Source organism: Medicago sativa, chromosome 5 (assembly GCF_051527215.1).
Source record: "Medicago sativa cultivar Bolivia chromosome 5, Bolivia_mono, whole genome shotgun sequence".
Classification (NCBI taxonomy): domain Eukaryota; kingdom Viridiplantae; phylum Streptophyta; class Magnoliopsida; order Fabales; family Fabaceae; genus Medicago; species Medicago sativa.
In genome coordinates this window covers 60147598-60174936 of record NC_140753.1, presented here as the reverse complement: position 1 = coordinate 60174936, position 27339 = coordinate 60147598, and the positions used below count along the sequence as shown (strand labels likewise).

Genomic DNA, 27339 nt, shown 5'->3' with positions numbered 1-27339 from the left:
TCTAGTGTAATGCAATTTAATTTGGATTGATTTTTTTATATCCAATTTACAAATTGTAACCTTTTTTAATAATAATATTATAAAAATATGATAAATAATAAGTTTGATACAAAATATAGTATATGATTTATTAAAAATTAATAATACATAATAACAATGATCTTTGAGTAGATTAAGCATGTCAAGGGTGCTCATAGAACTAGACTGCAAGCTAGTGGTTGATAGCATCTTTGATAGGAACACCAATCAAGCGCAGTTTGGTAGCATTATATCTGATTGTCAGGTTTTACTACAACAACATCCAAACTGTAAGATAAGTTTTGCTAGGAGACAAACTAGTTTTGTCGCTCATACTTTAGCAGGGGTGTCAAGATTACATGCTCGTCACCAACAGTTTGATTTGTTTCCATCTTATATTAAAACTCTTTTGAGAAATGAAATAATATGAGTTTTTGATTGTAAAAAAAAAAATGATCTTTGAAACATACAAAATAGTAAAAATAAATAGATTGATTAAAGATTTTTTATAAGCAAAATATAATATATATATATATATATATATATATATATATATATATATATATATAGATAGATAGAAAAAGGGTGTGTGTAATTTAGCCTTAAGGGTGGAATAACATCCATTTTGTAAAATCTAAAAAGTTTATTACATTTCAGCCCCACTCCATTTCATTTTATACACCAATCCAAACATACCTTAAAGTTCAGTTAGCTTGAATCAATCAAGATAAAAAAAGCTAAAGAAAAGTTGTGATATAATAAATAACTAGTCGAGATACCCGTGCTACAGCACGGGTAGCGCGGCGACAGGGTACGTTGCAAAAGTAATTACTTTTATTGTTGATAGTGAAAAAATGAGTTGAAGAACAAAAAGGCAATATAAATTTATTGTAAGAAGTACATAGGAAAATATACCCTTTCTCAAAGTTACAGAATAATTATAGCAATAAGAATAGTAGACTTTTAGTATCGTCTAGTTAATCTAAATACAATAATGATGTTTTTTGCCAGGACAGAGTGACACTTGAATTCTAGAAGAGTCCTAGGAGCAATGCGATTGCATGAGCAAAATCTTCTCCATCCACTTCCAATTATAACAATTGTGGTATTTGTTTGCGGATCATTTATGAATAGCAATTTACATATTGTGACATTGTTAGCTGTTCCACATAATCTAAGATATTCTTGGTTTTTAGCTTGTAAAAAGTTCCCAAGATCAGTTGGTAAAATCTGCAACACCAATGAAATGATCATAAACATGTCATTAAGTGATTTTGTCGGAGATTCACAATATGTATGTACAATAAGGCATATTCCAGATTCTGAAATTGGATAGTCAAACATATATATATATATATATATATATATATATATATATATATATATATATATATATATAAAGTACCATAATAGATGATTTTGACATCAGCACATTGTTGGTATCATTGTTCAGATAGCTTAGCAGTCAAGTAAGCATAGTACAGTCATGTAGTTTTAAACACATAGTTAGCATATTACAAAACACAAATAAGTTTAAAAGACCCACATATGGTACTTAATAAGTTGTTCAGTTAGGTACTTGATAAGTTCAGTTAAACAACATCTAGCAAAAAGTGATTCATCACAAGAGTTTTCCTCAGTTCTTAGGCTCCAACTTTGGTTGTTTGGTCGGCTTAGGTTGCTTGGCCACCTTAGTAGATGAGAGTTGGGTAGGCTCAACATCTTGGCTAGAAGCTATCCAATCAACCTCATCCTGGGAAAGTCTCTTTGGAGGAGGGGTGGCAGAAGTAGACGATGGATCATTTTCACCGCAAAGTGACTGCTGCACATGGTTGTAGATGGAAAGTTTTTTAAGTATAATTTGGCTTTAATCTTAAATTGTATGAACTTTTGGTATTGAACTTAAAAAATGTGAGAAGTAAACACTTACAGTGTGAACAATATCAACATCTTTGTTGTCAGCATCACTAATTTGTTTGTCAGCATCACTCATTTGTCCACCTATTGCAAGCTTTGAACTCACCTACTCAAAATTGATTTTTGAATGTCAGATTAAAATGATCCAGTATATCTATAAACATGAGAATTATAAGTAATTTTTATACCTCTTCTAATCCAAATTGCTTTCTCAGGTTGGTCAAGAGTTGTTCGTTGTCACTAATTTGACTAACGGTACATGGATTCTTGCCAGGAACTGCCTTAATTTTAAAAACCTTTTCTTTGCAGACCAGCTTGTCTAGAGCTGGAGGATAAAGCTTAGGATGAAACTGAACAGCCTAAATCACGACTAAAAGTTAGGAACATATGGGTCTTTCCAACAGTGTTAAATTAGTAGTTAGGTTTAATTTTAATAAGGCATAAACATTGTTTACCTCAATCATCTCCACTTTCAAATCTTAGCAGATATCCCTACAATGGATGTGACCTCATTGTCCCATAGCAAAAACCTAGCCTTAACATCTTTGTGGATGGCTTGAACCTCAATTCTATACCTGAAAACAAAGCAATTAAACGAAAGAATGTGTTGCTACCCATAAATTATCCAATATAAATTCAAGTTTATCATTGCTTTATATATATATATATATATATATATATATATATATATATACATAGATATATATGCATATATATATATATATATATATATATATATATATATATATATATACACATATATATATACATATATATACATACATATATATACATATATATATATATATATGCATATATATAATATATATTATGTAATTTTTCAGTATGAATGAAGTATAATCTCTCTCATGACCATGTTTTATATATAGACTTGGTGGAAAATTGAAATCTTAAATGAAGAAAATGTAAATGAAAGGGATGATTATGCCGAGTATTCTCAATTCCCTCCCTTATGTTACACAACAATATCTATGCATACTTAACAACAAATAAAATGTATTGTTAATATTTACACCAAAACAGGGAACTCTCACTAAAAAATGAATAACACTTTGTGTTTTACAGTTGGTGCCCCTAGAGTGCCTAATGAGGTAATAAATGTGGTGGGCAGCAGGCAGTTTTTTCTAAGGGGGTTGGCTTGGTTTTTGGTGGCTGGCCGTGTCTGGTAGCAATTGGCTTTCCTGCAGTATTTAGCAGGCTTTCTTGCTGGCCAGCAGCTGCTAGTGTGCAGTTCAGCTGGCAGCAAGCTATGTTTTACACCAAAATTTTAAGTACTATGTTCTACACCAATTGTATTTTTTAAAAAAACTTGAAAACCAAGAGTCATACAATAGAAAACAAAGGTTATAACATCTGAAAAGCAAAACTTAGTTAAGCTAAAAGTGACTTTTTACCATCAAATTTCTTGTATTTGTTCGATTTAGGTGGAGAATCAAAGATTAAAGTTGGTTTTCCTGCAAAATTTAGCAGGTTTTCTTGCTGGACAGCAGCTGCTAGTGTGCAGTTCGCCTGCCAGCAAGCTATGTTTTACACCAAAAATTTAAGTAGTACTATGTTTTACACCAAATAGTGCATGCAATTTCACATGGTAACTTTAACATATATTCAGCAGTCATGCATTAATTATATTCTACTATCATTTGCATATTCACTTCATCACTTTTACTTATATTCACCAGTCCAGCATTAATTGATCAGTGGTCTGTGCATAACTTGAGCTAACAATTGAAATTTCTAATTGATAATAAGGCATAGAATGAACCTTGCTCTAGGCTTTTCATTAATATGGTTGCTGGTGCATTTCAGTTCACCATTGTCCAAGTGAACAGCCTTACCACAGAATTGCATCCATCATATGTCCATCCAAATTTGTTGGCATTGATCTTCTCAATTTTAGCGATAGTGACACAGACTGTTTCCTATTAGTAAGATATAAATAATGCAGAGATATTTAGCTATGAAATGATGGCTTTAAGTATATTTGAATTGATTTTGCAATGAGATATACAACTTCTTACATGTTGAACATGATTCACCTCAGAAAGAGTGAGGAAATTGACTTTAGACATGATATCAGTTTGCTGAGTAAGCTGAGAACCTTGACTAAATTGCGAACACTGTTGAGTTGGATTGACATCATCCGGTTGTTCCTCTGCAAATCTGTGTTCACATGTTAAAGATATTGTTGTGTAAGCGAATATAAGATAAACAAAACCAATTAAGAAAAGTGTGATATAAGTACAACCTCGCTTTGAATTCATTGATTTCAGGAATATCAGCATTAACAATGAGCTCAGTACCAGACCATGTGTTTGTAACACATAACGGGTAAACTCCTAATGGCCAAAATAAGATGTAATTAAAATGTATTTCAGGTTATAAATGGAAATTCAATAATTGAATGATATGAAAGGTTTCTAGTACCATGAGCAGGTTTGATCCTCCCACGTTTCACAACAACGAAGACCCTGTCATCATTGACCTTAGAGAATGAATCCATGAAGTGCTTTGCAAAATCATCCCACATACATATGTGGACCAAGTGACCACTGGTTTAAACAAAATAAAAATCAATATTATTAGTTTTATAAAGCAGAAAAGTCACTGATGTGGATATGTATGAAGTTTCTCTTCAATAATTGAAACAAACCTAGTATCCTTAAGAAGAAAAGTCACTGATTTGATTCTGCCATTATACTGATTTGTGTTGGTGACTGTTTGGAAACATCCAATGACATCTGCAAGCACAGGTAAACAAAGTTTAGTTATTATATGAACTATAAGTAGAATACCATACATGTTTTCAATTTTCTTACCTGTGAGCAAATCAGTACGGTACTTTCCAACCAATATTTCACCGAAGTCTTTGAACCTCATAGGGAGTATAGGGATTTGACGAAAATCAACTTCTTTGATAATGGTTGCACCGGTGACAGCAAGTCTGTATGGATGAGTGCATGCCTTCACAACAATATCATTTTTAAGGACCTTAAAGTTCATCATCTCATAAGTCTTATTCTTCACCAACTTTCCTTTCCATTCATCAAGTTCATCAGTTGGAACTGTAACTTGAATACTGTCACTCTGCACATGAAATTATTACAACTCATTAACAATATACTTAAAATATATTATATATAAAAATAAGATGTAAAAAGAAGTACACTATTTGACAGTAAAATGACCTGTTTATCAACCACGACCATATCGAAATGCTCTTGTCTGAATTTACCCATAACAGACCAAGCATCTGCAATCCTAACAGCAAAAGTCCAAAGATCTTTGGATTCATTGACATCTTTGATGTTGTCATAGGGACGACATACAACTTTCTTCTTTTCCAAGTTCAAAGACGTTCTGACTTCAACACCTTTGTTCTTTTCCATGTTCAAAGTTGTTCCCACTTCAACAGCTTTCTTCTTGTCCATGTTCAAACACATACCCACTTCAACAGGTAGGGGTGTAACGGTTCGATTTGGATTGGTTTTCAGTCAAAAAAATGTCCGAACCGATGAAACCTTCATCGGTTTGGATTGGTTCGGTTTTCACTATTTTTCAAAAAATAAACCGAACCAAGCTAATTGGTTCGGTTCGGTTTGGATTGGTTCAGTTGATCGGTTTGTTTAAAAACACAATTAAAAAAAATTCATATTCTCACAAAATATTTCATAGAACTTTGTATAATTATATTTCATATTTTGTTTTTTCATGTTCTCTATTTTTCAAACAACTTTTTATAACTAACCTTACTCAATATTTCATACATATGATCCAAGATTCATTCATCCATCATTCTTCAAAAACAACTTCATCAAACTCAAATATTTCAATCATCCATGATCCATACAATGTTCTTTTTAGTTTTATTTCATTTTCTAGTTCTAAGATAATCGCAAATCGCAATGCTTTCTTTTTTGAATAGCTTTTTCTAATCTTCACTAAACAATGACATATAACGTGAATAAATCAATGGTGTGGATGAACATGGAAAATAATGAAATATAATGAGTATAAATCAATGGCATAAACAAGATAAAACTGGCCAAGAGATGAACGATATCAGCAGTGATCGGTGGCGATGAACAATGGGTTTTGTGTGGTTGACAGCTAGGGTTTCTTTTTTAGTAGAAATGAAAGAGTCTGTCTGATAAGATGAGATGAAGATGAGAGAAAGTGAATGGATTAAAAATTATTTTATGTTGAACTTTAATTTTGGGTCTAACTATAAGTTTGTGTGAGGTAGGATAATATTAATAAAATAAGGAGTGTGGTTATCATCAGATTGGTTCATCGGTTTCACGGATCTCGAAATAAAAAATCATGAACCAAACCAAACTAAATTGGTTTCGATTGGTTCAGATTGGTTTCAAACCGAACCAAACAAGGTCGGATATTTTTTCGGTTTGGTTCGGTTTGAACTTTCGGTTTCGTTGGTTTTGTCCGAACCACTTACACCCCTATCAACAGGTTTCTTGTTATCCATGTTCAAGTATATGCACAATCTTAGTTAGACAAAATATGAACAATGTGACAAAGATCCAAAATTTAAGTTCTTATCATTAAAGCTAAAACAACCAAGTTTATATAGTTTTTCCAAACAACAATGGCATGAACACAACCCCTAAACCATAAAACACAAATGAGTCCACCTTTTACAAAATTGTTGATTCCTATCCATGTTCAGGCTAAAAGTCTATATGCACAAACTTAGTTAGACAAAATATGAACAATGTGACAAAGATCCAAAAATTAAGTGCTTATTATTATGAATGAAGTAAAAATGATTCTCATTATTCAATGTTAGAGAGTACAAGCATATATATACATGAAATGATAGCGCGTAATAGCTATGGTGCACTAGCTCATATGGAATACAAACTGAAACTAGGTTTAACTAGATAACTTGCTGCGCAAGTTATCTTCTATGCTAGTATCATCCAATATCCCCCCACAAGATGGAGCTTGGTAGAGGTCTAGCAAGCCCATCTTGGACAATAAAACACCAAAAGGCTGAGGTAAAAGTGATTTGGTGAAGAAATCTGCAAGTTGCTCTTTGGAGGAAACTGGGAGAAGTTTGAAAATGCCTACATGAAGCTTCTCTCTGACAATATGGCAGTCAATGTCCAAATGCTTGGTTCTTTCATGGAACACAGGGTTGGAAGCTATGTGAATGGCACTCTGATTGTCACAGAAGAGAACAGGAAGCTTAGGACATTGAATGTGGAGATCTCTAAGCAAGTAAAGGAGCCATTGAAGCTCACATGTGGCTGAAGCAAGAGCCCTGTACTCTGCCTCAGATGAGGATCTGGAAACAGTTAGTTGTTTCTTAGTTCTCCAAGATATCAATGAGTTTCCTAGAAAGAAACATTGGCCACTGATAGATCTTCTAGTATCATAACACCCTGCCCAATCAGCATCAGAAAAACCTTGTAACTGTAAAGATGAGCTTCTGGGAAAGTGAAGACCCTTGCCAGGACATCCCTTGAGGTACTTGAGCACCCTTAAAGCAGCTTGATGATGGATTTGAGTTGGTTTAGATAGAAACTGACTCAGCTGCTGTGTAATGAAGGTAATATCAGGCCTGGTAGTGGTAAGATAAAGTAACCTGCCAATCAACCTTCTATAAGAAGAAATGTCTTCATAAGGAGGTGAAGTATCAGCATGAAGCTTGATAGAAGGGTCTGAGGGTGTGGAAACAGGTTTGGAATCAATAAAACCTGAATCTGAAAGCAAATCTAGGCAGTATTTTCTCTGGCATAAAGAGATGCCCTTGTGAGAATGAGCAACTTCAAGACCAAGAAAATATTTGAGCTGACCTAGATTTTTAATCTTGAAAGATGTATGCAGAATGGATTTGATATGATCAAATTCAGATAAAGAATCACCAGCCAATATAATATCATCCACATATACAAGAAGGAGAGTGAAGGATGAATCAGTTTGTTTGATGAATAAAGAATGGTCAGAAGCTGCTTGAACAAAATGATGTTGCATTAAGATAGAAGTCAACTTCTCATACCATTTTCTGCTTGCCTGCTTAAGACCATATAAAGACTTCATCAGTTTACAAACTTGATTTGGCTTAGGAGATGAAACACCAGGTGGAAGAGTCATATAGACATCTTCCTGCAGATCTCCATGAAGGAAGGCATTGTTCACATCTAACTGATGTAAATGCCAATGCTTAATGGATGCCAAGGCAAGAACTAATCTGACAGTTGTCATTTTGGCCACTGGAGAGTATGTTTCAAAGAAATCAAGACCTTCAATTTGGTTATAACCCTTGGCTACCAATCTGGCCTTATATCTTTCAATAGTTCCATCTGCATTGTGTTTCACTTTATAGATCCATCTGCATCCAATAGGTTTTACATGATCTGGCAAATCAACTAATTTCCATGTACCAGTTGACTCAAGAGCAGAAATTTCAGCTTGCATAGCTTGCCTCCAACACTCAAATTTGGTTGCCTCAGTATATGATTTTGGTTCAGGGTTGGAATGTAAAGAGAGGATATAAGAAGAATGATGGTTAGACAATTTATTATGAGAAACATAATCAGAAATAGGATATGCAGAAGTATTAAAACTATTACAAACATAGTCATGAAGATAAGAAGGAGTATTAGTTTGTCTGGAAGAATGTCTAACAGGAATAGGTAAGGGAGGAGATGGAGAGGAGCTAGAAGTTAATGACTCAATAGGAGGGTCATCAATGATAATAGGGGAATGAACAAGAGGTTCATCAGTGTTGGAAGGAGATGATGAAGAGGAAGCAGAAGAAAAATACTCCCAATTAGAGGTAATGGATTCAGAGGTGGTTGGGTAAGGTAAAATATGTTCATGAAATATGACATGTCTGGATACAAAGATGTCTCTAGTGTGCATGTCTAAAAGATTGAAGCCTTTGTATCCTGATTGATATCCTAGAAAGACAGATTTTCTGGATCTGGATTGGAGCTTGGTTCTATGAGCTTGCAAGGATGAAGCATAACACAAACAACCAAACACCTTAAAGGAAGTAACATCAGGGAGTTTATTATATAAAACTTGAAAGGGTGATTGATTTTTGAGGACAGGAGTGGTAATCCTATTAATAAGAAAGACAGCATGCAAAATAGCATATGACCAATATGAGGAAGGTAATTTGGATTGAAAAAGAAGTGCCCTGCCAACATTGAGAATATGTTGATGTTTTCTTTCTACTCTAGCATTTTGTTGGGGAGTCTCAACACATGATTTTTGGTGTATTATACCATGAGATGCATAGAAAGTAGAAAGCATGAACTCAGGACCATTGTCAGACCTAACAACTTTAGGAGTGACATGAAATTGGTTTTTAATCATAGTAATGAAAGACTGGACATGATGAGCTACTTCAGCTTTGGATTTAAGTAAAATAACCCATAAAAACCTACTATGATCATCAACAATAGTTAAGAAAAATTTGTGACCATGTATGGAGGAAACAGATAAAGGTCCCCATATATCAAGGTGAAGAAGTTCAAAATTGGAAGATGCATGAGATAAACTGGTATTGAAAGGTATATGTTTTTGTTTAGCAAAGTGACAAATGTCACAAATAGCTTTATTATCATTGGTAATCATAGGATACAAAGATGACATTTTATTCAATCTTTGATGGGATAAATGTCCCAATCTAAAGTGCCATAAAGCTTGAACAGGAATGGAAATACTTGAATTACAAGTAACAGAAGAAATTGAAGTACAAGGTGCATTTATTTTGCTAGTAACTGAATCAAAAGAAGCTAAATTAGAAACTTGAAACTTGTATAGTCCATCTTGTTGACTAGCCAAACCAATCATCTTCAATGATTTCATGTCCTGTATAAGACATTGATTATCAGAGAAATGAAAAACACAAGATAAACTTTGACACACTTTAGCAACAGACATGAGATTCAGTTTGAAGGTGGGAGAATAAAGCACATTGGTCAAGTAAAACTGAGGGCTGAAAATAATAATACCAGCTTGATTAAGAACAACAGAAGAACCATTAGGTAGATTGACATAAACAGGTGGAATGGAATGTATAGAAGTAAACAAAGATAAAGTAGTGCATATATGTTCATTTGCACCAGAGTCAAGAATCCAAAAAGAATTAGAAACTGAAGAGCATGAATTAACAGTGGTTATACCTGCAGATGAAGAAGAAGCAGAATAACCAGAAGTGATATTGGGAGAGACATTTATGTGGTTAGTAGTGGGGCCAGGGGAAGGGTTAGGAACTGAGGAAACCAAATTTGCTTGCTGAAGAAGCAACACAAGTTGATCAATCTTCTCCTGAGCCAAACCAATACTACCAGATGCATTGCTTGCATCAGAAGATTCAACTGAAGATGCATTAGCTTGAGAATTCATAGAGGCTTGAGAATTCACATTGACTTGGGGATTAGATTTGTTAGGAAAACCATGCTTCAGATAGCAATACTCAATAGTATGATTATATCTATTGCAAAAGCTGCAATATCTGCCAGAAGATTTGTTAGAAGTTCCCCTTCCACGCCCTTGAGGTCTTCTAGCATCTGAAGCATTCACAAGTACAGAACCTTCTTCTAGAGAAGGTAGAGAAGGAGTATAGACATTGTTACTCTCCTCCTGAACAACAAGAGAAAATACCTTGTTCAATGAAGGTAAAGGATCAAGTAAAAGCACTTGAGTTTTCACAACTGAAAACTGATCATTGAGACCAGTTAAAAACTGAATTATTTGATCTTCAATCCTATATTCCTTGTTAACTCTCATAGCAGCACATCTACACTGATGAGGACAAGTACAAGTTGGAATTGGACGGTGAGAATGAAGTTCTTCCCATAGTGCATTCAATTCAGTGAAGTATTCCAACACAGATTTGGAACCTTGCTTAAGATTGTTAATGGAGGAACGTAGATTTGCAATGCGAATACGATCAACCTTGGAAAATCTCTCCTTGAGATCTTGCCAAACTTCAAATGCAGTGTTGTGAAAGACAACTGTTTGTGCAATTGAATCAGAGAGTGAAGCAATGAGCCAAGATTGAACGAGGTGATTACACCTTTCCCAAGCATTTTTGTTAAGATCATCATCATCAGGAACAGGAAGAGATCCATTGATGAATGAAAGTTTGTTCTTCGCGCCAAGAGCGCGTTGCATTGATCTACTCCATGCAAGATAATTGGAACCATTGAACTTTGGAGAAATCACCACAGAATGTGGACCTTCGCTAGGATGAACATAGAAAGGAGATTCAGTATCTTGATTGGATGGTTGAGAACGAACCATAGTGTATCAATCAGAAATGAACCAAAAACAGAGGATTGAAGAACAACGAAGAAACTAGTTCACAAAAAATGATGAAGTGAGAAAAGAGAATCTCAACAAGAAATTGAGATCAAAGAAGAAGAATAATCGGTGAAACAAAGGAGATTCACGCGAAAAAGGATGAAGAATCAGAGAAAAACGAAGCTTGAGAATCAAGCTTCCATGGCGGAAACGGTTAGAAAGAAGAAAAGGATCGTAACTAACTTCTCTCTCTTGAGAGAGTCTCGTGATACCATATTATGAATGAAGTAAAAATGATTCTCATTATTCAATGTTAGAGAGTACAAGCATATATATACATGAAATGATAGCGCATAATAGCTATGGTGCACTAGCTCATATGGAATACAAACTGAAACTAGGTTTAACTAGATAACTTGCTGCGCAAGTTATCTTCTATGCTAGTATCATCCAATACTTATCATTAAAGCCAAAATATGGAAAGTTACTTCCCTACACCATAAACCACAAATGAGCAAGCCTTTTCAAAATTGTTTATTGTTATCCATGTTTAACTATAAGCAGAAAGTTGGTTACACACAATATTAACAATGTGAGAATGAGATTAAGCTTCAGTACCAATAAAAACTGGTAAAACTATACATTTTCAGTTCCTTTTGGGTGAGAAATATTTTTAAGGTCTACAACATGTAAAATGAAGAACTTTTTACGAAAATGATGAAAAAAAGACATTATATATCTTCAAGGATGTAGAAAATGAATATGACACTGATTTAACAAACTCATGAAAAATGGCTTGTTTCACCACTAAAATATCGGGAAAATCTTTTCAAAATCAACACATGCAACATTAACTTCACTCTGAAAGCATGAAATCAATGCTTTTGTTTGATAATCTTTATAATATGATGAATAAGTTAAAGATTGATGCCAAAATAACTAAAGAAAGTTGGTACTCAGTTCTGAAAACAACATTGAAAGCTAAAATATATTGAAAACAAACAAAATGCAAGTAAGAATCAAACACATGAACCGATTAACAACATGCAAGTGATATGCAACCGATTAAGCATATTCACTAATCATGTAATTCCACTACCAAATCAATCTACAAAAGTTCAAAAAATAAGAAATTCACATTCAAAAAAGATGCCAAAGGGATTAAGTTTGAGCCAAAAGTAAGAAACCGTGCAACAACTTTATTTTTTTAAGAACGGATAACAACTTTATTGATGGGAAAAAGTGGTCTAAAATCATCACTTAATATAGTATTTTTCATAATTGTGCATAGAGAAAGAAGAATATGAATGAAAGACATCGGAAAATACATACCGACGGTGGAGACGATCTCCGGCGCAGTGATGGCTTGAAGTAGATTGAGACTGGAGCTTTTGGCGGAGAAGCAACAAACAAGCTAGGCAATCAAAAGCATGTAGCAACGATGTCACTCAAAGCTTCTTTTTTATACATGAAGGACAGACATATAAAAAGGATTTCTTAGACCTGAAGGAAGTATACAATAGTTTCATAGTACCAGTGATAATAATAATAATAATAATAATAATAATAATAAGGAAAATTCTATGGTGAAGTCATGAAAATGACTTTTCTGGTGAAGTTAACACTATAACATCAAAAATGTAGTGAGTAACACCCCACTGTTTGTACAATGGCATCAAAAGTTCAGTCCTCATAATATCATCAATTCATCGGATTAACATGACTACACTTAACCTAATTTTATCCTACCTTGTTTTAAGCGTAACACCCCACAAAGTGTAACACTTAAGACTATCATATAATATCATCAACTCTATTTGCATGTTAAAGATTCCAACGATAAAATAGTACTTGTAAGTCCAAGATGTTGCAAGCATTAATAGACGAATTACTATTGATCATTAATTAGTAATCAACAATTTAAAAATGAATCAAACATTAATATCAAAATTAACTTTTTTAAAAAAGTTAGTTTTCTGACTGCACCGTAGAAGCTCCCTAATAATAAGGAAAATGAAAGTAAAAAGAAGATGCTCCTCGTACATTATTTGAATGGACCTTTAATGTACAGTCATCAAACTAAAGGGGAAAACTAATGTTACAATATAGCAACTAAAGGGGAAAACGTTACAATATGGCGGAAATTATCAATTTTGTTTATGTTACGATTCTATTTCTTTTCTTGTTTCGTGTCGCGACAATATCCGCCGGTAAACTATTTTTTCATCATTTTCAAATTTCATTATCTATTTTATAGTTCATACACAATCTTTTATTATGTTTTAATAGTATTATTTTGTTATCTTTTTTCATTGCAGAACTACCACATAAATGTGACATTGTGGCTGATTGTCCACCTCATGTGTATAGATTTTTTAAAGCTACCTGTGTTGATTATGTGTGTTGGTATGTATTGATATGGTGGTAATTCTACGAACACAAACTCAAGAGAGTACATAAACGTCCTCTAGAGAATTATGAAACGTCCTCTAGAGAATTATGAGTTCCAGCATTAGAAAGATAAGCAATACACCGTATATTGGACTATTATATGAGCTATCATTTAGTTATTGTTTTGTACTCTTAGGCTATGTTTGAATTGATAAAATGCGATGGAGTGGGATGAAATGGAGTGGTAACTAATTATGCTCCATTATTTGGATTGTTAAAAATGAATGGTGTGAAATGGTACATAAGAGAGAGAATACTACACAATACCAACTAACATCTTTCACCTACAAAGTTCTAAATCCACACTTTGGATTTTTGATTTTTCGGTTTGCCATGTTTACAATATCTTGATCCAAGTTTCTTCTATGCTTATTTTTTAAGTTGAAACTTCTTTGCTATGTATGTCTTTTTCTATGTATGTTCTTTTTTATTTTTCTCTGAGGTGTTTCTTTTTTCTTTTTCTCTTGATTTGGTGAATTTTTTCAGTGTTAAGGGAAAAAAATTACTCTATATATTTTGTTTCTTAATTGAGTATTTTTTTATTCCATTTCTTTTGAAGAAAAAATATTTTAGTAATATATTTTTTTACATAATATTAGTATTTTTCAATAAGGGTAAAAATGGAATTAAAAAGTTATAATTTGTTCAATTACGTCCACTTTCGAAACAATGGAACAAACACATTTCACAACATATCCAAACAATAGAATGAAATCTCTGTTCGATTCTGCTAGGTTTCACTCCATTTCATTTTGCTCTGCTCCGTTTTGTTCTATCAATCAAACAGAGCCTTAAGATGATGATAATAAAATAAATCATCTTTTTCTCTCTTAATTTTGGAGCTATTACCACAACATCTAATTCAAGCATATCACACATTCTTTTCAAACACCTCATTTACATTTCTCTTACCTTTTGATTCATTTTAATATCTTCAAATGCCTTGTTTGGTTTTAGAAGATATGGAAAACTAGAAGGTCGCTATAAAATTATACTTCCTCCGTCCCAAATTATATGTCGCTTTGGAAAATAATTGTCTTAAATTATAAGTCATTTTGCAATACCAAAGAAACATTAATGTTACTTTTTCAATTTTTCAATTATACCCTTAAACATTTATTACTCTCTCTTTCAGACAATTTTGTAAAACAACTCATGATATCTCTTTCCAATACAAAATAATTACATATCTTAATATGTGTAAAATGTCCAAAACATCATATAATTTAAGACAAAGGGAGTAATTAATTAGCAACTACAATAATAATAAATAATCTAATTTATTATATATTTTGTTGAGTGGACAACAATTTTTCAGCCTACTGTGTGTTTAATATATTGTCTTAATTGTGACTTGTAATTGAAAACAATTGGTGAATCATAGTACTACCTCCGTCCCTAATTATAAGACCCTTTTGAGAATTATTTTTGTCCCTTTTTATAAGACCCCTTTGCTATTTCCAACTACATTAATTATTTTTTTACATACATGCCCTTATTTATTATACATCTTTTTCTTCAATAAGCAATAAATAACATGTTGAAAACATAAACCAACCATCTCTCTTAAAGGATAAAATTGTAAAACCAATAGTAATTACAAACATATTTAATACAAATATCCACTATCTTAATTCCCGTTATTTTTTCAAAAGGGTCTTATAATTAGGGACGGAGGTAGTAAATACTAACGAGTAAAATTTATGATAAGACACAAATTAAAAGTGATGTTGTACCCAAAAAAAAAAGTGATGTTGTAAAAAAAACATCCCGAGTGTAATATTCATATTTAACTATTATTCCATTCGATTTTTTCAAGTGTCGTTTTGAAATAGTAACAATAAATTAAAAAAAAGGAATTCAGTTTGCACTGAAATAGTAATCTTAGAGTATATAAATGTTGCAATAGTTTAGATTTATTCTAATTTCCTATTTGAATTCAATGAGTTTTCTCTTATCTTCATCAATGGTGTTGAACTTGAAGAAGACAATTTTCATTAGTTCTTTTCTACAATATTCATTTTCATCCAGGAACGTAACGACACAAACTTTGGAAGCAATAACATTGTAGCAACCAAGTCATTCTTGTGACCAGATAAGATCTTCAATAAGCTCTGATATTAAAGTATCAAAATTTTAAAATTTAAGTGAGTTTAGCTCAAACATATAAAATTGACTTGTAAAGTGATGATTTTCCAAATTACTAGTCCATTTTTCAAAATAAAAAAAAATATATGGTATCAGACCACAAAGATCGATTAATTTAAGGGATTATATCTCACCACTTGTAGGGGATCGTTTGTAAACTATCGATTCTTATCTTATCCAATCTGATATTTTTGAATATCAAAAGTATGTGTTGAAATTCAAACCCAACTATTGCAACATTGATTGGTACTAAAGTAAATTTGAACTTTTTGTAGGCAAAATCTTAAATACATGAAATTTGGTTAGGTACCAATATCCGAACAAAACCTAATTCACAATTTGACAAAACACATCAACCAAACAGATCACAATTTCGAAATTGAATATTTTGTATTTACTCGTCAAAAGAAGAAAAAAAAACTTAACCATTTCTCTTTGTAAGAGTCTCACTGGAAATAGAACACTAACATTCATTGATAAGAAAACATCCATATAATTCACTAGCCCCATGCTTCACCGCATAGTCACCAGGTTCGTAGTTCGCTTCGGTACGTGGTACGGGTTCGGGTACGCGGTACGCAACTCTTGAAGAATTAGGTTCGAAGGGGGTATACATAGTCGGTACGTTATTTAGGTTCGCGGTACGTTTTAAACATATTATTCGGTACGTTGTGAATTGTTAGATAATAAAATATCGGGTCCGTTAGTTTAGAGTCGGGCTATGTTATTGGGCCTGTTAATTTAGAGTCCATTAGGTTTTATATATATATATATATATATTCTCTAGTAACCTTTTGTAATGTCAAGCTATTGTTATTCTAATGAAACCCTAGCCGTCGTCTTTGTTATTCACTCTTTCTCTATTTTGTATTTGTATTGTTAACATGGTATCAAGAGCATGGTTTGATCCGCCTTGAACAACACGTTGCTTCCGCTTTTGAATTCTCAAACCCAAAAGTTTGAGAACGTGTTTGTTTTGCTTTTTGATAATGGATTTCATTGGTTGGTTTTCATTTAGAAGTTTGGTGGCTCTTGTTCACTTTTGATTGCATCTGGTTGCGGTTCATGACTGTGATTTGTGAAAGGGAAAATATATGTTTAGCATCGTTGGTGCCACCTTGAATTTAGGATAATTGCATTGCCACCGATTGGAATGATTGCTTGAAAGCCACCGATTTGGATATTATTGGGTAGGTTTTCATATTGTTTGATAACGGTACCTATAAAGCCATTGTTTTGGAGTCTTTTTATTGGTGTGGATTATGGATCGTAACTATGTGATGTTGGTTCTCTCTTTTCATTTGGATGTTCTTTTTATTTTTGACTTTTGTGTTTGGATCCGTCTTAGTTTTTTTTTTTTTTTTTTGGTTTATTTATTTGAGTCTAGTCCTCTTTGTGGGTTTGTTGGTTATGTTAGTCTTCGTGTGTCTCTTTGTCTTTGTGTTTGTGTTTGTGTTTGGTTAATTGGTTGTTTGTCTATATCTGTCTCTGGTTGCTTTGGTTCAGCGTTCGTTTGGTTTTGTTTGTTTTTATTTTTCAAGTTGTCTCGATTTAGTTTCGTTCAGATTGATTTGGTTTCATTTGGTTCAATTTGTTTGATGGTTGGGTGAGTCAAAATTGTGTTCACAATTGGTTTGTTTGTTTGGTGGGTCAAGCGCTCACAATTTGGTTGTTTGGTGAGTAGAGTTCTCACGTTGGGTTGTTTGGTGGGTAGAGTTCTCACATTTGGTTGTTTGGTGAGTCGAGTGCTCACAATTTGGTTTCTTCTCCCTCTTTTGATTCTTCAATTTGGTTGTTTGGTGGGTCTAGTTCTCACATTTGGTTGTTTGGTGAGTCAAGTGCTCACAATTTGGTTTCTTCTCCCTCTTTTGATTCTTCAATTTGGTTGTCTGGTGAGTCTAGTTCTCACATTTGGTTGTTTGGTGAGTCGAGTGCTCACAATTTGGTTTCTTCTCCCCCTTTTTGAATCTTCACTTTGGTTGTTTGGTGAGTCTAGTTCTCACATTTGTTGTTTGGTGAGTCGAGTGCTCACAATTTGGTTTCTTCTCCCCCCCTTTTGATTCTTCTAATTGCACTTCTCCCACTTTTGATGATTCTTTGGTTTCTCCTCTATTGGTTCTATTGGTTCTTCTGTATGACTACTTCTCTCTACCAGTTCTTTTGTTTGGATGGTTCTCTCTTTGATAGGTTGATGGTGATGGTTCTTGCTGCTCTCACTACGAAGATAACTCACTTTGGTTGCTGCTCTCCATTGGTTTTGTTAGTAGCTGATTTGGTTTATGCTTCTGGGTTAATTTGTAACAAGCTTAAAGCTTAGTAAGCTTCAGCTTGAGGGGTAGTGTTAGAACTTTATATTATTTAATATGTTTCTCCGTATTTTGTTTGACAAACTCACAATGCTTCTTTGTGATGCATCATGAGTTTGAGGGTAGGTGTTAGATAATAAAATATCGGGTCTGTTAGTTTAGAGTCGGGCTATGTTATTGGGCCTGTTAATTTAGAGTCCATTAGGTTTTATATATATATATATATTCTCTAGTAACCTTTTGTAATGTCAAGCTATTGTTATTCTAATGAAACCCTAGCCGTCGTCTTTGTTATTCACTCTTTCTCTATTTTGTATTTGTATTGTTAACATAAGAATAAATTATTTAGTTAAAATACATGAGTAAAAATATCAAGTCTTTAAAAGAAAAAAGAGTTAAAATATTAATACATCATATTCATTCAAAATCTGAGCCGTACATAATTAATGTATATTTCCTAAAAAAGTAATTTAATTATTGTTTATTTAAAGAAAAACCATTAAATTAGTTGGGATACCCAGCATGCATCGTTTATCAAAAAGAGTAATCACTGATGTTAAGATTTTGATACAATAGTAATACAGTACTAGTCACTAAAAAAACTCCTATTACCGAGAAAGAAGAAAAAGCATAAAAATAAAAAAGAAAAACCTAATTTCACTTTACCAAATAACGAGCCTCTCTCTCTAACCTTTCGTCTTCAATTCCAGAAATACCTCCATCTTCATCAACACACTCCTTTCTTCTTCTTCTTTACTGAAATTGCTTCTTTAATGTCTATCTTGAGTCATATGTTGAAAATCGAAACTGAAAAAGCGGAAATCCCGACATCTTTTCACGGTTCCTCTTCTGTTTCACCCGTACGCTTATTTCTGCGAATTGTTATACGAATTTCGACGAACCGGTTCGCAAAAGTACCGCGAACCGGTTCGCGCGAACCAATTCGCGGTTCTCCTCTAGGGTGGCGAATTATGTGACTATGCTTCACCGCCTTTGTTTAGGTGCCCTGCAACCAAAACACAACAAATCATACAAGTATTAATTCCACATGATTATAGGCAATGCTATTGCATGTTCATGTTTGTCACTAAATCAGTCATAAAAATATGTTATAGATGGATAAGATTCACTTTATCAATTATTATCGACCAATAATAAAACCCTGTTTCGAGTTTAAATTTATATGCGATGTCAGTCTAATATGCACTGGAAACCAATTGCAACCAATCATATGTGTGATTTTGAAGGTGGTTAAAACAAGAGTCAAATGTTTTCTATTGATTTGACGACAGTGTAAAACATTTTTAGACAGATGTTGCGAGTTGCCGTTAATCAAATAATTCAGCACCACAATAGATATATTGAAGAATAAATTATTTCCACTCACCTGGAGCTGGAGGAAGTAGTTGGTTTTTCTGATTTTCCACCTAAACTGAGTTTCTTAAATGGCGACTCAGATCCTTCAAGTAGTTTGATCTCGAACAAGACATCATTAATAGCCCGGGCCAATTTCTTGTTCTCTACAGCATTATGGAAACAATCTCTTCTCTTAGCATCAAGAACTACATTTCTCCAAACCGAGTCACTGTTGATCAGAGTAGCTGCATTTCCTAATATCCAAAGGCAATATCTGCACAAAAAATGTTTTCAGTTTTCGGTAAACATTGCCCTTAGGTAGATATTATTGTGTTTTCAGTAAAAATGAAAATATTATATAGTTATAACATACCTAGCCCTAGTGATTGCCACATTAACTCTTTGTGTGTTGGAAAGAAACCCCACTTTTCCACTCTCATTTGATCTTACAGTTGATATTATTATTATATCTTCCTCACCACCTTGAAAACCATCAACAGAACGGACACGAACAGAGAAATCGGTATCAGAAACCGCAATGTACTGCTTAACTTTCTCTTGAATTTCAAAAACTTGAGCATTATATGGAGATATGATTCCTATGCTCACTTTCTTCTTTGTCCTCATAAATTCTGTACACCAAAAAGGGTCATAAGTATTAAAGCATAATGCATATTTAATCTAAATATTTCTTTTTAATTCGAGTTAATGCATTAGATAATACATCCACATAGTACAAGATAGAGAAACAAACCATGTTTTAGGCTTTCAAGTATCTTGGAAATAACAGCTACCTCAACCATGTTCTTCAAACTGTTTCCGCAACCAAATTGCTCTTTTCCCTTGGCTATGTTAATAAAAGAATAAGAAGCATATATTTTTCCTTGAAGGAAATGCTTATTATATTTTTCTTTCCTAACAATGACGGCATCAGAAATTTTTCCATCATAGAACTCTTTGCATGGAAATAAGCTAATTGATGGATGCATTCTATACTGAACATTAAGCATATGCCTCTTGTAGCCAGAAGTAACTAGCCTCTCGAACATACTTCGTCCAAAATCACACTCGTCTGCAATCTACAAATATAAATTCTTTGAGATACAGCAGTTTATAAAAATTGTGTCGCACAAAATGCACAAATAGTGACATGTTTTTAGTTTTATATAAACTAGAAAGTGTTGTTATGGAAAGTAAAAGATAAGCAGATCAAACTAGATCACATGCTAAAGGGAGTAAAGTACATAGTACCTAATCACATGCTAATACACTAGATCAAACTAATTAAGACTAGATAGCTTGTATCTGCTCTTTTTCTCTAATAAGTGTTATGTTACCGAATATTATGAGCAAAAGTGTTTAAGAAAACCAATCTTCATAATGATTTTTTTTGCCACTTAACTTAGAGGCGGATTTCATAATTTTCATGTCTAAAAACACTCACTTATTATCAAATTTGATTCAATAATGAGTGTTTTGTACAATCTTCGTGTGTTTGGTTTGCTAACGTACAATGTTCCTTTAATTTTGAACATATATTAGACAACAATCTTAAATTAAGGAAAAATATCTGCAATTTAAACAATAACAAAAACAGCAATGATCAAATACCTTGCTTTTTACCAATGCAGGAAGTTGCCTCTCATCACCTATTAGGATACAATGACAAAGACCAGGAAGCTGCAATGGAATGGTTGACTCACATTCTTTTAGCATAGCTGCTTCATCAATAACTAAAAATTTCACCGGACTCTTCAATTCTGAGTAAAGTTTGATAGAACTTGATACAGTACACAAAATTAGACTAGCATTTGACAAGCAAAACTTTTCCACTAGATGTTTCACTTTAAAATCAGGAAGCGAAATTGACTTGGAAAGGAAACTTAGTATGTGAAGGCAATCCTTTCTTTCCAAACTTGATGGTCCTAAGCAAACAGGAATGCAATCTTCTTCACAATCATCAACAGCTTGCTTAAATTTGGCTTGACTCAAGGAAATTTCCAGTGATTTTAACGAGTCAAGAGCTTGGAGAATATTGTTCACTGAAATGAAAGATTTTGGCATGTGGGTGTATAAGGTAAGTAGCAAGAACTTTAGCTTCTCTCTTAATTCTAAATATCTCTGCTTCACAAATTGCTCCATGGTCATGATACTTTGGTATAGCTCTATAATCTCTTTCCTTGCCCTCTTCACATATCCCTCAAAAGTCAAAGTATTGTCATATTTATCACTCCCCTTATTTTGCTTGTAAGCACTATAAGCGGATACTACAATACTATTTGTAGCAAAATCATCAAGGGACTTGTAACCCATCTTTGAGAAAATTTGCTCTCTAGGGTCCTCAAGCAGCTGCATTAAGCTTTTTTTTTTTTTTTTTGAGCAAAGCTGCATTAAGCTTATATATAAGGTCATGAAGAAATTGACTCTATTCATGCTTAATTTATCAATTCTCTGTTTCACAAATTGCTCAATTGTCAACATACATTCCTTTTTGTCATTCTCATCCAATTGGTATAGCTTAGTGATCTCTGTCCGTGCCTTCTGAACATAATCCTCAAACCTCATAATCAGATCATGGTTCCCCTTAAGATATGCAGATACTAAAATCCTATTTTTATCCATAACAAAATCCTTTTTGGACATCTCCAAGAAATATTGTTTACTAGGATCACTAAGAAATTCGATCATTGCTTCAAAGCTATGCTTCCATTCAGCATAGCACTGCATGAGATTTTTCACGCGATAATCAAGAAAGATATCTTCAAGACCTTGATAACTATCCACTTTCATTCTCTTACCATTTCCAAATAGCACAATGTCACCTAAACCATATGTATCATCGTCAAGTGAATCTGTAACTAAACTATGCAACCTTGTTGCCACTTGCAACACTGCAGTATTAGTTGGAGCACAGGTCAATGTTCTTGATTTCAACTTAAGTAGAGAAAAAAGCAAGCATGCAACAGACTTTGTTTTTCCTGTCCCTGGTGGTCCCCATATCACTTTGGTATTAGCATGAGAGCAATCTACCATACTAACACAGCTTGTAACTGCGTCTTGTTGGGATTCATTCAGATTCTGAGATTGAATTATGTCTTTCGTAATGAAAGAGGCTTGACTATTTGATCCAGACATGCAAATTTTGCAGTTCTCTCCACTCTGAAATACAAAAATTATACAGGTTACATTCATATTTAGCCGCAAAAGGAGAAAATTGAATAATACATGTAGTATTCAAAGTTCCATACTGCATGATCATTGAAAAAACCATCTTTTGCAGAAAACAACGCAGTAAGTGGATTTCAAAGTACTTTTCCACTCCATAAAAGTATGCTTTGAGAAATTGTACAGTATGATATATTATAAATAAAGGTGAAACTCATCAAAGAAAGTGATGTAGTAATTCTTACATTGAGATTAGGTTGCAAAACTTTTTCAATAATGTTGAGGTAATCACCATTTGACTTTGAGTTCAAGGCTTTCCAAATTCGAACATTTGTTGTCATGTTCATAATGTAAACAACATACATTTTCTGTGTATTGTTTTTCCTGGATAGAATGTCAACATCCATCTTCATGCATTTGGAAGATAAAACTGTGATTCTACCAGAAAATCTATTTTTTGCCCCATTAACATAGGCAATATGGTAGGGACTGTTGAGTGTGTTCAAGTCATTTAAGCTTTTTGGCCTAATGTATGTAATAGCAATAAGATCCCCTGATGCAGGTTCATAATTTCCACCATTTTCATCTTTATCAGATTCAGTTGTACTCTCCAACCGCATGGTATGATGGAACTGAATGAATTGATTTTGAGCTTGGTGAAGTTTCAATTGCTTGCTGTTTTCAACTTTACAGATTTCACAAAGAGAAGCTTGTGACACACCAGACAAGCTTGAAGATAAATCAGCGCGTGTTTCCTCAAACAATAGAGGAATAAAAGAGTTCTTGTAATCTGTTGCTGACTTAAATGTCTCTGGAATCTTATGAACCTGAGAGAAAACAATTTTCACAATATACTTCAACTTAATAGTGCTGCTCTAATCATTCAAATGTTAAAAGATGGTTGCACTCAATAGAAAATAAAAAGTTTAGATATGTTTTCTGGGCTTATATTGAACACATACAAACAATTCCTTGAAATTATTAAGAAGGTTGCTCTATAGGGCGCCCAAGTTGCTAAAGCCTGAAAAAAGATCGATCGGAAGATAGCTTTCGATGGGGAACAAAAAACGATTTGAACGTATCTCCTGAGCAAACATTATCAACAATAACTGAAGTCTATACAAATTGAACATCAAAAGGAAATTGGAGGATGTGATCAAGTGATTCTTTCTAGTGCAACTTTGGAACAAGGTAACATTATCAAATCCAGTGATAAAAAATATCAATGTGTTAAAAAAACCACACCGAACCAACCAGTTCAACCAGTTGAACCGGAAACCAAACAGTTTTCCTGTTGGTTGATCCTGGTTACATTGCATTCTGATTGAACCGGATTGATAAAAAATATCAGTGTTAAAAACCACACCGAACCAACCAGTTCAACCGGAAACCAAACAGTTTCCGGTTGGTTGATCTTGGTTGCATTGCATTGCATTCTGATTGAACCGGATTGAACTGCTTAAAACGCGGTTGGTTCAACTGTTTTCATTTTTTACTTTTTAATACTTTTTTCAACTGTCATCTATTTCAACCGTGTGGTTAATCTGACCGAACCTATTGAACCATTAACCTGAGGTCTCACCGGTTCGATCTTCCGTCCAGGTTTAAAATATTGATAAATATATATAACGAAAGATATTTTTTAGTAACCAGTCTCCTGGGTAAATACGTTCCAAAAATGTTTAATCTGTATCCACTTTTTAACCAAATTTAAATGGTTAATTATTCTAAAACTCAATACTTAGACCAAAAAATTTCAGTTTCCTCAAAAGATAAAATTTTTTATACACTAATTTGCTAGCGTCTCAAATCTCAACGAAACAGAATTGCTAATTAGATATTTATCTTTTTGTAGAAGATATATTCTCATCTTGTGAAGAACAGATAAACAATGATGGCATTGTTTGTTCCTTGTCAAGTGCAGAGTTCAGTTCCCCTCTTCAAGTTACCCCTATGTTCAGATCCTTAGCTGCGGGAATTCCTAGTCCACAATAATTTGTATAGACTATATACAGCGACTTTCTTATTGCAACACAATTTTTTGCAACTCTTAAACAACATAGCATCTTTGCAACTACTAAAAAGGGAGAAAATCTAACAATGAAGTGGTGAAAATCTATATAAATAATCAATCATTATTGAGATTTTGACATGAGTTCTTTGTAAGATTTGTATTCTTTCATGTTCAAATTATTTTTCAAAAACCAAGTACACTTTTTCATTGTGAGTGTTGAAAAGGGTGTAAAAGAAACCTTGTCTTTGTAAAGATTTTCATTGAGAACATCCTCGAGGGTCCATGAGAGTACAATATCTATAAGACTCCCGAGTTTAAGATCCTCTTCACTTCCATTTCTTGTCTTCTCCATCCTTTGCTAAACAATCATTAAGAAAAAAATATTAGCACACATGCAACTAAACTAGAACACAATGAAATAGTGAATGGAACCATAAATATAAGGTACCAAACGGTTGAAGTATATGTCTTGTTCAACCTTTCAAGTACAAATGAAAAGATAAAGACAATAAAGAAGTGTTAAATGATACACACAACTTTCACAGTTAATGAAAGTGGCGCATGAGGGTACTTTCATAGGAGATGACAAGTGACAACATGCATGATGCATTGTCTTCTCATATTCTACAGTTTTATTAAGAAAAAAATATTAGCACACATGCAACTAAACTAGAACACAATGAAATAGTGAATGGAACCATAAATATAAGGTACCAAACGGTTGAAGTATATGTCTTGTTCAACCTTTCAAGTACAAATGAAAAGATAAAGACAATAAAGAAGTGTTAAATGATACACACAACTTTCACAGTTAATGAAAGTGGCGCATGAGGGTACTTTCATAGGAGATGACAAGTGACAACATGCATGATGCATTGTCTTCTCATATTCTACAGTTTTTTTTTTTCTTTCTTTCGAATAAGTACAATCCTTTTCATTTTCATGCATTAACCGGTGTTTTTTAATTGAAAATTGCAAAAATGAAAAGAATGAGGATATATAATTGTTATTAGGGAAATGCTAAAGAGTGCCCTTGAGGCATTGGTTAATATGATAAAAATAGAAACATTGTATTGAAAAATGATGAAAATGAAGAATTTAACTTTTTAAAAGTCAAAACATTGTTGAATTCAATGTAAATATACTACTTTTGGTTTCCTTAACCATTACCCTGAGGGCACTGGTTAACAATACCCTTATTATTAACTTTATAAAAGTTTCAAAAAAAATTGAAAGAAAAAGTTTTAAAATTATTGTTTCCAATGTATAACTACTACTATGCAATATTGCAATGTTGCATAGGTTTAGACGACTATAAATTTGTATTAAAAAAATTATATATCACAAAATTATTTAATATAAAATAGCCAAGTTCGAATATAAATTACCTAAAAATCAATGGTTGTTTTTTCCACCTCTTTTTTTTATCCCATATTCCAACTTTTTCATGCTTTATATTTTTCCTCACCTAGTTAGGAGTATTAACGGTGCGGTTTCGATTAATTTTTAGGCAAAAAATCATCCGGTTCAAAAATAAAATTATATGCGGTTTTGTTTTTGATTAACCGTTTAAAAAATTTGATCTAGTGTAATGCAATTTAATTTGGATTGATTTTTTTATATCCAATTTAAAAATTGTAACCTTTTTTAATAATAATAATATTATAAAAATATGATAAATAATAAGTTTGATACAAAATATAGTATATGATTTATTAAAAATTAGTAATACATAATAACAATGATCTTTGAAACATACAAAATAGTAAAAATAAATAGATTGATTAAAGATTTTTTATAAGAAAAATATAATATAGATAGTTAGATAGATAGATAGATAGATAGATAGATAGATAGAAAAAGGGTGTGTGTAATTTAGCCTTAAGGGTGGAATAACATCCATTTTGTAAAATCTAAAAAGTTTATTACATTTCAGCCCCACTCCATTTCATTTTATACACCAATTCAAACATACCTTAAAGTTCAGTTAGCTTGAATCAATCAAGATAAAAAACTAAAGAAAAGTTGTGATATAATAAATAAATAAATAAATAAAGGATTATAAACAATCAGTCAATTCACACTAACATTGAAAGAAGAAGGAAAAAAAAAACAAGGATAAGAATGGGAGCTAGATAGATAACTAATCTCCAACCTTTGTCACAGACTTCCTCAGAGGAGAACAATTGTTAGCAATGATAATTAATATCCCAGCAAATAAATCAAATCAAAAGCACATTCACTAATCACTCAGTTCCACTACCAAATCGAACTTCAAAAGTTCAAAAAATAACAAATTGACATTCAAAAAGATGTCAGAGGGATTAAGTTTGAGCCAAAAGTAAGAAACCGTACAACAACTTAATGTTTTTGAAGAACGGATAACAACTTTATTGATAGAAAAAAGTGGTCTAAACATCATCACTTAACATAGTCTTTTTCATAATTGTGCATAGAGAAAGAAGAATATGAATCAAAGACATAGGAAAATACATACCGATGGTGGAGACGATCTCCGGCGCAGTGATGGCTTGAAGTAGATTGAGACTGGAGCTTTTGGCGGAGAAGCAACAAGCTAGGCAATCAAAAGCAAGTAGCAACAATGTCACTCAAAGCTTCTTTTATACATGAAGGATAGACGTATAAAAAGAATTTCTTAGACCT

The 27339-nt window shown here is 33.0% G+C and overlaps 1 protein-coding gene and 1 pseudogene across 3 annotated transcripts; both read right to left on the bottom strand.

Annotated features, from left to right (window-relative positions):
- Window positions 1–1654: 1654 nt before the first annotated feature.
- Window positions 1655–12669, bottom strand: LOC146923634 (replication protein A 70 kDa DNA-binding subunit C-like; annotated as a pseudogene). Its single transcript, XR_015011174.1, has 12 exons — window positions 12568–12669; window positions 5142–6427; window positions 4773–5040; window positions 4607–4694; window positions 4381–4505; window positions 4202–4292; window positions 3975–4116; window positions 3719–3875; window positions 2391–2510; window positions 2124–2285; window positions 1949–2041; window positions 1655–1840 (listed from the first exon to the last, which is right to left on the bottom strand). The product of XR_015011174.1 is annotated as a replication protein A 70 kDa DNA-binding subunit C-like (transcript).
- Window positions 12670–16077: 3408 nt separating this feature from the next.
- Window positions 16078–27270, bottom strand: LOC146923633 (uncharacterized). 2 transcript variants are annotated; one of them, XM_085708791.1, is made up of 9 exons: window positions 27173–27270; window positions 24914–25033; window positions 22907–23488; window positions 21108–22655; window positions 20251–20575; window positions 19870–20128; window positions 19528–19770; window positions 19132–19146; window positions 16078–16354 (listed from the first exon to the last, which is right to left on the bottom strand). In XM_085708791.1, exons 2-9 carry the CDS (start codon window positions 25025–25027, stop codon window positions 16348–16350), a joined length of 3093 nt encoding a protein of 1030 aa, XP_085564917.1. In that variant the 5' UTR covers window positions 25028–25033; window positions 27173–27270; the 3' UTR covers window positions 16078–16347. The 2 variants fall into 2 exon arrangements, with proteins under 2 accessions (XP_085564917.1, XP_085564915.1); XM_085708789.1 differs by lacking the exon at window positions 16078–16354 and having other exon boundaries at window positions 18671–19146.
- Window positions 27271–27339: the final 69 nt, after the last annotated feature.